Here is a 12,346-nt window from a genome sequence, read left to right on the forward strand (position 1 = left end):
GCCTAAACAATTTATAATTCTTTCTTTATGTTCTACATAATAATTTGAACATGCCAAAATTAGTATTCAACTGTCTTACTTTATGGTTGTTGTGCTTCAGATTTAACATTTTGCATACTTATGTAATGAACAGACATATTCTCATGCTGAAATTTAGCAACAGTATTGCTAAATCTTGACTGCATTACTGCTGAGATAAACCTTGAAGAGCAGCAGCAATCTGATCTTGGATTGTACAACAGGAACGATAACATGAACAATCTTTGAGAGAAAATATTGCTTTTTTGTTTTTCTTTTTAAAACAGAATAAACAGAAGGGAAGTAGTATAAGATAAGAAGTGTAACAGAAGATTAGTCTAATTGATTTTTGAAGTAGAAACTAAGGGTTGTAGAAAAGCGAAACATTTTCTCTTTCCCTGGACATGAGAGTGGAATATTGGTGATCAGCAATATTCCACTCTCAGGATACAGAGAATACAGGATCAGCATTTTCTAGTCAGAAGACTGATCAGGAGCATGTTGACAAAGCCATTTTAAATATTCTTTCTTGAAAACAAAACCAAATTCAATACTAGCAGTGAAATCCTCCTGTTGGTCCTTTGAACAAAAATAACAGGAAGACTACTTCACTGGGAGATGGGGCATGTTCAACAATGTGAAGCAAGTCTAGAGCAGGCTTTTCTGCTTTTCTTTTTATATGAGCAGCTCCCACTAGTATTCCCACTCTGCCCCAAGAGAGATAGTCATGTAGAATACATGAAGGCAGCTACATGCTTAAGGTTATTTGGAAAAGTCATGCAGTGATGTTAAATAGCAAGGAGCAAGCCTAAAAGCATCAGGTCGCTGCAGACATATCATTTGCAGAGAAAACTTGAATAGTTGTCTTTGACATGAAAATCTCTCAAAAAGTTAATCTTCAAAGGAAAAATATGTTGTTTTGACTGCGGACACAACTTAAATGCCATTACTCTTATTCTATTGAGAAGGATAAACTACTATTTTTGTAATTTTTCAAGGAAAAAATGAAAATTGGGTGTTTCTTAGTATATTGCTTCCTGTTAAAGGTTTGTTTTGAGTGTGTGTTCTTTGAGCCTAATAACAGTGGGAGGTTGATTAAGTAAAGGTAAGGAGGAGGCAGTTCTGCCAACTTTGTGTGAATCAGGATTTTACTGTAGTAAATTAATTAATGTTTAAAAATACTAAAGAGCAGTTTAATATATCCAGTAAAGAAGAGTATCAATTAAAATTTAAAGCTGTTGGAGTGGTCCATTGATCTGGATATATTTCCAGATAGGGGAGTGAGGATAGCATTTCTTCCCAAAAACTTAAAGGCTTAAGAGTGAATTCTATTATTTCTTTTTTTTTTCCTTACATCTGTCTTCTTAGGAAAAGTCCACTGGTACTTATGAGGATGGGAGATAGTAGGTCATGATGAGGAGCAGTTTTTGAGAGATCCCTAGCTCAGGGAATTAGTTGTTTTAGACATACATAAAATTTGCAGAAAACAGAACTGTAGGATTTAGTCAGAAAAAGGAAGAAAAGAGGAAAGAGAAGAGGAAGAACATTGCTTGCTCATCAGCCGATAAAAACAGCTTGTACTGTGCACAACAGTGCCTTGTACCAAGTGGACGGGGCTGACAGTTTCTTCTTTGCTTCTTAATTCTTCATACATCATCCTCAATATTTTTTGCACTCACAGTAGCAGCCCATTTGTAGATAAGTGCCAGACATATAACAAATGCAGCAGACTTTTCTTCTACAAAACTGCTGGAATAAGCTGTGAGAAGAAAAGGTTACAGAGGAAGTTACTGACACCTTCAGAAACTTTTTGCTATTGATGTAGTGTGTGATAGCAAATACCAGAAATATGTTCTACATAACCAAGAATGAAAACTTTGCTTGCAGTCTCAGTTGTTAGAAAAACAAAGGACATTTTCTTCCTTTATAGCATTAAAACTTAATCTTTGAATTTCAGCTTTAAATACCATTGAATGTAATTCTCTAGTGCTAACTGTATTATCTTGGAGGAAGAAATTCAGCCTATGTTTTTAACTTTTGTGTGTTATTCTGTAAGATTTATTATTTCTATTCAGATGTGGTGATCCCTCTGACTAGCATTGATATGAAATACAGTAAGAAGAAAACTGCCTGTACACTGTTGATGATGATTTTGAAGAGTGTTGTACTACAGGACTAAAGAATGGAAGCAAAAAAATTGGTTTCATTTTTTATGAGTAGACTGTTGGTCTAAAATAGTGTAGCTTGTGCTGGTACAAGTGCCATAGCTTGCTTCTGAATCACATCCTTTTTTTTGTGCAGTTTGCACTGATGTTACTTATGTTTTCACTGTCCACTGATATCACCATAATAGCAGGATTTCCTGTTTTCAAATTTTCCTTTCATCCCAATCTGGAGACTGTTTAATACCAGGTGTTCCTCTTGTTTTGATTATTTCTTCCTCTGTCATACTGGCCTTGGTAAATGTAGAAAATTGTATATATTTTCTTCTGTCATCTGTGCATTGCACCCGTCTCAATGAATTATTCATGATATTATACATTGTAACACACTGCATGTATTTTAACACATGCAAAACACCAAAGCCATGCTTTTGTATGTCACTGGGGGAGGGAAATTTTTGTAAACACATTTTTGAAGCAACTTACTGTACCACTGTAAAAATGAGTAATAATCATGAGTTATACTACATGCTCTGTGGGTTGGTTTTCTTTAGAAGAGTATTTCTGTCTCTTGGCATCTGTGATGCAGAGAGATGATTGCTTAAATAAAGGAAAATTTGCATACAAAATAAGATGGAGATGGTATAAATGAACACTGCTGAAAACATCACATGAAGTGATAGAGCATTAACAACAGCACAAGTATCTTGTGCTCTGAAGAAAAGTCTCAGTTATCTGCAGTACTAGTGAGACAGTAGGCAGCAATCAACTGATGTGCAAATACCTTTCTAAACCTGAAAGTTAGCCAGTGCTGGAGATTGTGTAAATTTGGATCTAGGCTCAGGAACTTACTGAATTCAAAATACGTAGTTCATGTATGAGTCATCTCATGGTAATGAAGATGCTCCAGTTAATTTTCTGATGTAGCTGCTCACTTCTCAGCCACACATTTTCGTATTTGCTTTTTCAAACACTCTGAGAATAATGCTGTTGCTTTCCAGTGAAATGGACTAAGGTGGCCTGAATTTGGTTGAATCCTGATCCCCAAAAATATAGCGAAAGGAGACTTGTTTGCAGCAAGGGCTGTGAGTGATCTAACATCTGGGAGCCCCTTTTTAAAAATATATTTAGAAGTTCTTGTGGAAAAGTTTTTATTTCAGGTTTGATTTCCAGTAGTTTGTTACATAGAGAGAGCATTGCTGTTGGTACTAGTAATGAATTTTAATGAGACTCTTGAAAAGAAAGAAAACTATAATGGTGATGAGGTTGAGGAAAGGGTGATCATTCTAGACTTGATTGGTGTTGAAAACCCAATCTTTTGCTTTTCTGCTTATTGTGTCCTGGCAAAGAGTTTTTGCAGTGCTATTAATTATTGCGTAACCTGTATGAAGTTCTCTAAAAAGAATTGTTGGTGCTATTTTGACCATTGTTAGATGATATTGATTTCAACTGGATTGCTTATCAGCTGCTGGACCCTTGGATGCTTCCATGAGGTTTGTGTACATACAAAAGAAAAAACAAAAGGGATCTGTGGAAGAGGACTACCACACTGAGTTTAGATTTATTTCTCAGAGACCTTCCTTAAGTATGTCTGATGATGTATATCAGGGTTTAGATAGTTTATGACTTTCATCTAGACTGTAAAAGACAGTTGCTGGTCCATGTGTTGCTTTTATTGCAGTAGTAGCTGAGAAAAACTGCTTAGTTTCTGCTGAATTTCAGGCTTTCAGTGTGAAGTAAGATGGACCTAACTCTGAAGTCTTGTTAGTGTTCCTCAGCTGATTCTCTTATTGGTGCTGTTATTTTTGAAGACTGGATATGCAATATCAGCTACTCAGTCAGTCCAAATATAATTTTGCTTGTTGGATGTTTTTTATTCTTACCCATGTTGCTTCCTAGAACCATTATTTACCATGAAAATGGTATGTCAAGGATTGGTGTATTTATGGCACTACAGCCTTGAAGCAACTGAAGATGTTAGTGGCCAAGTGCAACCCTTGAAATTATATGGTACAGTCCTTGAAGAAGTCCTGTTGGGTTTTTTTTGATGAGGAAGCATAGGGCATGCCTGCTTTCTCTCTCAGCTGCATAAATATTTTGTAACTCTGAGTCTTTTGTTAAGCTAGCTTATTTATGTGTTTGCAGTTCCCAGAAGACCCATTTGGCAGTCATTAGGGTATTTTTTGAAACCCACACCTAAAATGGGATTTGAGCTGTCATTCTTTTCATTACTGTCCAGATAATTTTCTTGTGATTGAGTGGAAATTAGGCAAATGAAGGCTTTTTCCTTAAGGCTTTTTTCAAGGAAACCTATTTGTTTCATGTAAAAGCTGAATGTAAACTTAATTTATGTGTCAGAGATCTTACATACACTTGAATCTATGTCATTCTTAAGTGTACTTGTCTTCTTGTGGCAGAGAGGCCATTTGAAAGCTATTTGAAAACATATATTTCAAAACCAGATGATAGTCAGGATAAGACATTGCTTTTTCTGTTCCGTAATTTAAAATTCTGTCATCTGTGCTAGAACTGTACTGTTTTTGAATGGAAGTAATTTGGAGTCATCAACTTAACTAGTAATTAAAGCTGTTCTTCCAGATATATGTTTGTAGATGCCATGTCAAGGGAAACGCAATATGCTGTAATCTTCACCAGAGTCTGTAGCAAAGTGTGCAAAAATAACAATGAAAATGTGTCAGTAGAGAAAAATTGCTATTTGTGATCTTCCTCCACTGATGTGTATTGTAGTTGTAGTACAGCTTGCAGACCTTGATGCATTGTGAAGACACTGTGGAGAAGATGGAATACAGCATGTACTGTGCTTTGCATCAGATGCAAAGCGTGGCTGCAAAGTTTGTGCTCTAATAAAAGTACTGATGTAATTGCCAGTTTACCGTATATATGATATGGATGTTATTTGACTCTCCAGGCATATTCAGAGTTCTCTTGAAGTTTTGCCAAAAGATCTCATGGTGTCTTGCCCTTGAAAAAAGACCTCAGTCCAGAAAGAACCCTTTTATGTTTAGAAGATGCAGCAGTAAATCTTAAACAGTAATCAATGGCAAATGCAGCAGTATAAGTCCAGAAAATAGAGTACTTCACCTGAAACTGTAAGACAAATTCTTAAAAACATTTTGCTAACAATAGCAAAATAGGCTGTATTGACTTCATATGTTGGATGAAATATGAGTATTTCCTTATGTTTTCCTACTCCTTTAAAAGGGTTATTATATAGTACATTATTTATCCTTAATTCTGATTATAGCATTTTCAAAATTCTCTATGATAAAGGGAAAATTTGACTGAATTGAGCAGTAGAAAATGTTAGCCTTTTAGATGGTCTTTGAGCTTGGCAGCGGAAGAGAGAGTCTCAGGAGGTGTGTTGAAGAAGCAGCTTGTGGAAGATGCTTTGAGAAAAAATGAATAGGGAGAAGTTGTCCATAGAAGTAGAAATAGTTCTCTGTTCTTTTTCTTCATTGTCTTGTCAAAAGTGCAGAGGACAGAAAAACTTCTGAGGAAGGATGTTCACAAAAAGATTTGTGTAGGTTACTGTGACAAGAGGATTTCAAAAACTGATAGTGTTTGGTAGATGAAATAGTGAAGTGTGTTCTTAGTCATAAAAACTTTAGTGATGCTTCCTAGCTCTTCTCACTCTATCAAGACAGCATACGTTTTGTTCAGTTTCAGGCTTTTATTTTAGAAGCTGAATAGTTGTAAGCAGTGTGCAATGGTAGGGATCCACAATGTGTGGAAAAGTAATAATTTTTGACAATTTTAAGAAATGCAAGTAAATACTGCTGCAACACCAGAGGAGAAATAAAGAGGTAGGACTTATGGAGGGAAAACTGGCAAAATGCATTCAAAATACACAGAAGCTTCCTCAAAAGCATAAGCTGCTTATGGCGCACAAATGAAGCTGTGCTGTCAACAGGGTGAAAGTTCTTAGAAAAGTGAGAAAGGGATTCTGAAGTACTTCAAATATTCAGGCCGTGTGTCAGATACAAGAGGAAGTCATTTAAATGAACTCAAACCTGAGATAAGAGCTTAATATTGAATGTGTACTCAAAATTTCTGTAATGTGTTTTTAATGAATACACTTCTTATTTTTCAGAGATCCAGCTTATTTTGATGAAAATTGGCTGAACAGAATCAAAACAGAAGTAGGAGATAATTGGAGGCTAAAGGTATTTGACTGACTTTGCTTGTCTATGAATCTGTATTTCAGTACTTAATACAGTATTGAGTCTAAATATTCTCACATTTCTGGTTTAGGATCTTGCTTTATAGACAGTATTTTGAATTTTAGACAATTTTAATAACACTTACTTGTTTTTGTCTTGTATTGTCCTGCACAGTTTCAGCAAAGACATTTTGAATTTGTAAACAGGTTTTAATGATTTAAAAGGAAAATCTTAAAGTAAATGTTACATTAATTACCTCTCATTTTTCAAACATTGAATGAGAGATTTTTTTTTAGTGCATAGTGTGAAAGCAGCTTTTAAAAAGTCAGCTTTTTTGAGAAGCAACTGCATAAAAATAGGAACATAATTAGCAATATATTTAAAGAAAAATTGCAACGTGTTGCTTCCTTTTACTTCGTCAGCTCTGCAGAGCTACTGAGTTTTAAGGGAGGAAGTTGTGTTTTTCCTGTGTTTCTCACTCAGCATGATTTTTAATCACAGTCTGTTTGCTGGGTTGTTTGTATCACTTGGCATTCTAGCACTTCTCTGCAAACCTGAAGGAAAAAGAATTTACAAGAACTATGAATGAGGAACATTTTGCTTTAGAATGTGAAGAACACTGTCTCACGTGCAGATGTTAGTATAGCTTTTGATTAGTTTGTTTCAGAGAATGATCTGTGTGCTTCTCTAAATTTCTGTTTTCAGCCTGACTAATTTGGGGGAAGAAAAATAGTTAGGAATTTACTGTTAGTTCTTGTTTCCTGTAAAACCGTTTTGTTCCAGCCACCAAAACCCATTCTGAGCATCTGGGGAAGGACTAAAACTGTGAAATGCTCTAGTACTTACAGGCTTGTCTACATCACTTTGTCAGTTTCAGGGACGGTCAGAGACAGAATGCTGCCTGAGACAAAGATGGCGCACACCACTGCTGTTTATGTTTTGACTTGGCCAGGAAATGTGTATCAGCATGATTTCTGCTGTCTGACCAGCTGTGTGAAGTCTGGAATGCTTTAGAATGTTTTGTCTACTAGGGCTGCCAGCAAAAGTGAGGGTACATTGATGAGGATATATTAGCTGCTGAATAAGAGACATGATTCCTAGAAAAACCTTTAGGACTGTTTTGGCCTACATCTGCTGCATGTAGAGCACTTAATTTATATTAACTTCTCAAAGAATTGTATGGAATAGCAAATGAACAGCTGGATACAAGGTCTTATTTTTCTGTAAAATTTTTTTTGTTTGTTTTTCCTAAGGAATTTTGAAGTCTTGGCTGTTAAATGTGGAGGATAACAAACTGAAAACTGTTGGTTATAATAGCATTTGAGCTAATTGAATGGGGAGCAGCAGCTTCTATTACTGTCATATGGAATTTGAGGAATAAATATTTTATGTCTCCCACCATTTTGGCAGATGTAAAAGCTTAGCAGGTATGAAAAAAGAACAAGCTGAACAATCTAGTAATTTCCTTATGTGACTTAGGTTGGCAAAGCATCAGGTCTAATTTCAGTTTCTTGCTGTTGTCATTCCATCTTGCTTTTCAAGTGTCCATGTAAACAAGAACTAAAGACTTATTTTTTTGTTTTCCTTAAGAAATATGTATAATTCAGCTTTTTGTATACATTTTTGTAGACCACTTCCCTTTTCATGAAGAATATTAAAAGGCACAAGTATGATACTTTAACTCTTGTTTTTTAATCTGGACGTAATCCTATACTTTGCCAACAGTTTTTTATATGTGAGTAAACATTATTAGGAGTCTAGATCTCCAAATGCCTATCATCCAATCCTGCATTTAAAGTCTGGCTTGTAGGAACACTACCTATGTGCATTTATATTAATAGAATTGTTCAGCTTGGAAAAGACTTAAGATCAAGTTAACTCTACCAAGTCCACACTAAATCATTACCCTAAGCTCCACATCTACACCTCTTCTAAATGCCTTCAGGGATAGTAACTCTTCTTCCCTGGGCAGCCTGTTCCAATGCTTGAAAATGTCTTTGGTGAAGAAATTTTTCATAATACCCAATTTTAATTTCCCCTGGGGTAACTTGAGACCATTTCCTCTTGTCCTGTCACTTGTTAACTGGGAGAAGAGACTGACCCTCCTTTTAGAAATATATTCGTTACTGGATATGTATCATAGTTGCATGACTCTAGAATATAGTTTTCCCTTCATACTTTAAGAAGTGCCTTGAGAAATGATAATTGGATTATCTCAAGTGTTGTGGTAATGAGCTACATTAATTTGGTGTTGCTAAACATGGTCACTCTTTTGTCTCTGATGCCATCTATTGTAACGGTCACCACTTGTACCATCTCTTGGTATTGTGAACCATGTAAAGCATCTGGTCTAGTAGGGGGAATACAGAAAAACAATCTAAATGCAGTGTGTAGGTAGTTTTGTGAAATAGTGGTTAGGAGGGCTGGTAGAGAATGGTGTAGGTCTTGTACGGCCTGCCTAACCACTGTTCATGGAAGTACTCAGAAAATTATAGAATCATAGAGTTGTTAAGTTTGGGAAAGACCTTTGAGTCCAGCTGTCAACCTAGCACCACCACTGTGTTCACCACAGCCCAATATGTCACCAAGTGCCATATCTGCACATTTTTTTGAACACTTCCATGGATGATGACTCTACCATTTTGCTTGGCAGTTTGTTCCAATGCTCTACAACCCTTTCTGTGAAAATCTTTTACCTAATATTTTACCTAAAACTTACCTGATGCCTCTTGATACAGTTTCTTCTTGTCCTGGCACTTGTTACCTGGGAGAAGGCAATGAGTGATGTGATTGTGTTTTGAATTTTGTGTTGTCCTCTGTGGAGAAGAAACAAGAACATAAGGCTGAGATTTTTTTTGGGAGGAGGCAGGAGGGGGATTCACGGGTTTGGTTAGTTTGGCTTTTTTAGCATTTTGCTTTCTGATAACTGCAGTGTTTTTACTGTTGCTGTATCATTTGAGAGAAAAAAAAAACCCCAAAACTCACAGGGATGTTTTTAAATTCTTGGTTTCAGGACAAGTTGCCAGACTTGGGAAATTGAGCAATGCACAGTAGAGAAAAGGGGAAATGCTAAAACTTGGGGAACTTGCAAAATAGGAACCATTCAGCAAGCATTGTGGTTCCTAGAGCTAACCATATCTTTGTCTACTGTAGAGAAGTGTTATTTCTTCAGGGTTAAAATTTCATGCTTATAGCATACATCAATGTACATAGTAGTTTGTGTTTTCCTTTGGGCAACAAAAAGACTTTTCACTGCTGCAATTTTATGATGGTTTACAAACATAAAAAAGCTAAGCCATTAACTCTTTCCTCATGTACAATGAACACTTCTATATAGTCCAGATTTAAATTGTGTACAACATAGTATTTTGTGGCTGAGGAAGATGCCATCTTGAACATAAAAACTATACTGAAAATAAAAAGCAGCTTAGAAAATATTTTGACTTTGCAGGAATGAAGTTCCCTAATCAAGAAAAAAATTACTGATTTGATTCATGTGCATCAGTTTTGGCAATTACAGAATAAACTGTTGGCTCTCTGAGGGATGGCATAAATGTCCCCCTTCCCCTCGTCCTCTTTCATTCAGTGTGGAAAGCTTAGGAAGAAAAGGAAACACATTGTTCAGCTTGATTTCTGACTTTTTCTTCTGAACTTTTCATTTTGGCATTCAGGCTACAGCATCAATTTAAAGTACAGTTTATTAATGTTTTAGTAGCAAACTGTGTTAGTCTTGTGAACCTTCACTATCTAGTCTTTCTCTAGGTTCCACCTATAATCAGTGATGAGACACGTTCCTGCAAAATGCAGTTTAAATCAGAAACCATATGCCTGTGAGAGTGGTGCAAACAGTGAACACATGTGCTCCCTCCCCTTCTTGGTGTGTGCACACACACACCCACACGCCCATGCCCATCCACCCCACACCCCACCTGTTAACTGTAAATGGATAAAAATGTACCTTAATGAGATATTCAAGGCTTATTGGTTAAGAATTCCCACACCTCTTGAAAGGGTGCACTAGCAACATTTCCAGATATTATTCAAGATTTGAAATTGAAAAAAGAAAAGGCAATTTGCACAGAGCCTCCAGCGCAAACAGGGTTTCAGTCATACGTGTGATATAAGAGTAATGCAAAATTGGACACTGTCTGCCACAATGTTGGAGAAAAACCAGGAAGTTAGATAACCTATGCTCACTTTTTGTCAGCAATCACAAGCTTAATGGCATTGCCCACCCCATTGGCCTTTCCCTTTGTTACACAACAGTGTTAGTAAAGAGAGAAATCTAGACAGACTGCACTTACAAACCTGAGATTTGAAACAGTAAGCAAGTTGTAATTAATAGAGATTTTATATGACAAGTGAGAATAAAAGAAAAACAGGAGAAAAAAACAGGCAACGATTAAGTCTTATGGTGTTGGCAGATCAAATGATCTCTGCCTTCATTCCAGTCAGTTTGTCAGGTTAATGCTGTGTAATAAGGGTCAGTGTCGTACTGAGCACCGTGTGCTTAGTATGTAGTACTGTACTATAGCCAAGACGGCTGTCAGCAGAGAGGGTAATGATAATTTAATGTAGAGAACAGCCACACAACTCTGGTGTGGCTATTAGTGAAATTCAGGTGTTCAAAGAAGTCAGAATATTGAGGTTGCATCAATATTCTCAGATGGTAAAGAAATTGAAAATGGATAGAGTTTTGTCTAGAAATACTTATTGGTCCATCTGTTGTGAATTAGGTGCAACAGATTTCTGAGGTGAAACAACCAACAAATTCCTGAGGTGAAATAAAGCATAGTTGTCACTTTTTTTACCCCAGTAAACGTCACATCTTTTCCAGCAGAAGTATGGCTGCAGGGAATGAATGTTAAAGGTGTTGGGAGGGTAGTATGAATATTTTTGTGGAAAAGCAAGAACAAATAGGCATCCCATGTGGTCATGGGCTGACATCCGAACAATGGTTTAGTACTTTATAGTCATAATCTGTATTGGCAATTCTGTCTGTTGTGGTCTGACATTACATCATTTAATGGTCATTGTTAACTACATTTAGGTTTTCCTAAGTGCTTAAAAAAGTGGAAAGTAATTCTGAACAACTGTCACCTGGTGTGACTTAGAATTCTGATCTAATTGCTTGTCTTTAACATTTTCTTAGGCTGCTGTTCATTGTCATGTGGCTGCTTGAGGTCTTCATCTCATATGCTTTGACCTTATAAATGTTGCTGGAACTACTCAGTTCAATTTCCAAGTACAAAATATTAGTGGTAGTTTCCCTATGATGATCTTTTCCCTGCCAGGGGCAGTAAAACCATCTAAGTTTATTGACTGCAAGCAAGTTAGGAAAAAAATGGAGAGCTGTTTGAATAATACTGAAGATCATGTTTAAGTTTAAGTCAGTCCTAGTCTTAAAAGAAGTCTATAAAGAAGCTGCTTTAACCTCACAATTGTCTGATTGTGTGCCAAATACAAAGATGGTACAGTTAATTCTTGAAAATAAATTACTCTGGTACTGTTGATTGACAGTGGGGTGAAATAGGATGGCGAAGATTTCTTTTTCAGTTTGTTTGCTGTTCTCTTCTTTGAAGGTACTGCCCTATGAGCTCATTTTCATGATGAATTTTGATCAATATTGGTTTTGTTTCAGTATCTCGACTTCAAACACTTAAGAGTTATGTAGTGGAAGGTGGCTCTTTGTGTTTAAGGAATTTTAATTCAAAAATGCTTACAAGGAGAGGGGAAAAGAAGTATTTCACAGGTTTCCATTTGGTTTCTCATTTTTTTGGGATTATGTTCAAGTTCAAGGTTCCTCACAAATGTTCTCATCGGTAAACTGGACTTAAATTCTGCAACATGACCCTTGCGTTTCCATGGCTCTTTCTGCAGCAGACTCAGGTAAATTATAAACCAGAAGATTTTAGTTAATCAAGTTTGAAAATAATATTCCAATCAGTGAAGTATTCTTTGTGATGATTTGATATAAAAATAAAA

The 12,346-nt window shown here is 36.2% G+C and overlaps 1 protein-coding gene across 5 annotated transcripts in view; it reads left to right on the forward strand.

Moving 5' to 3' along the window:
- Positions 1 to 12,346, forward strand: part of HOOK3 (hook microtubule tethering protein 3) — a 79,703-nt gene that overhangs the window by 10,137 nt on the left and 57,220 nt on the right. For 4 of the 5 annotated variants that reach the window (XM_039724195.1, XM_039724196.1, XM_039724198.1 and 1 more), the window contains exon 3: positions 6,292 to 6,364. In XM_039724195.1, the coding sequence (XP_039580129.1) occupies positions 6,292 to 6,364 (73 nt within the window). Of the gene's footprint in view, positions 1 to 6,291; positions 6,365 to 12,154; positions 12,251 to 12,346 lie in introns of all 5 variants that reach the window. The other variant, XM_039724199.1, reaches the window with a different exon arrangement.

Source organism: Passer montanus, unplaced genomic scaffold (genome assembly GCF_014805655.1).
Source record: "Passer montanus isolate IOZ18808 unplaced genomic scaffold, ASM1480565v1 scaffold52, whole genome shotgun sequence".
Classification (NCBI taxonomy): domain Eukaryota; kingdom Metazoa; phylum Chordata; class Aves; order Passeriformes; family Passeridae; genus Passer; species Passer montanus.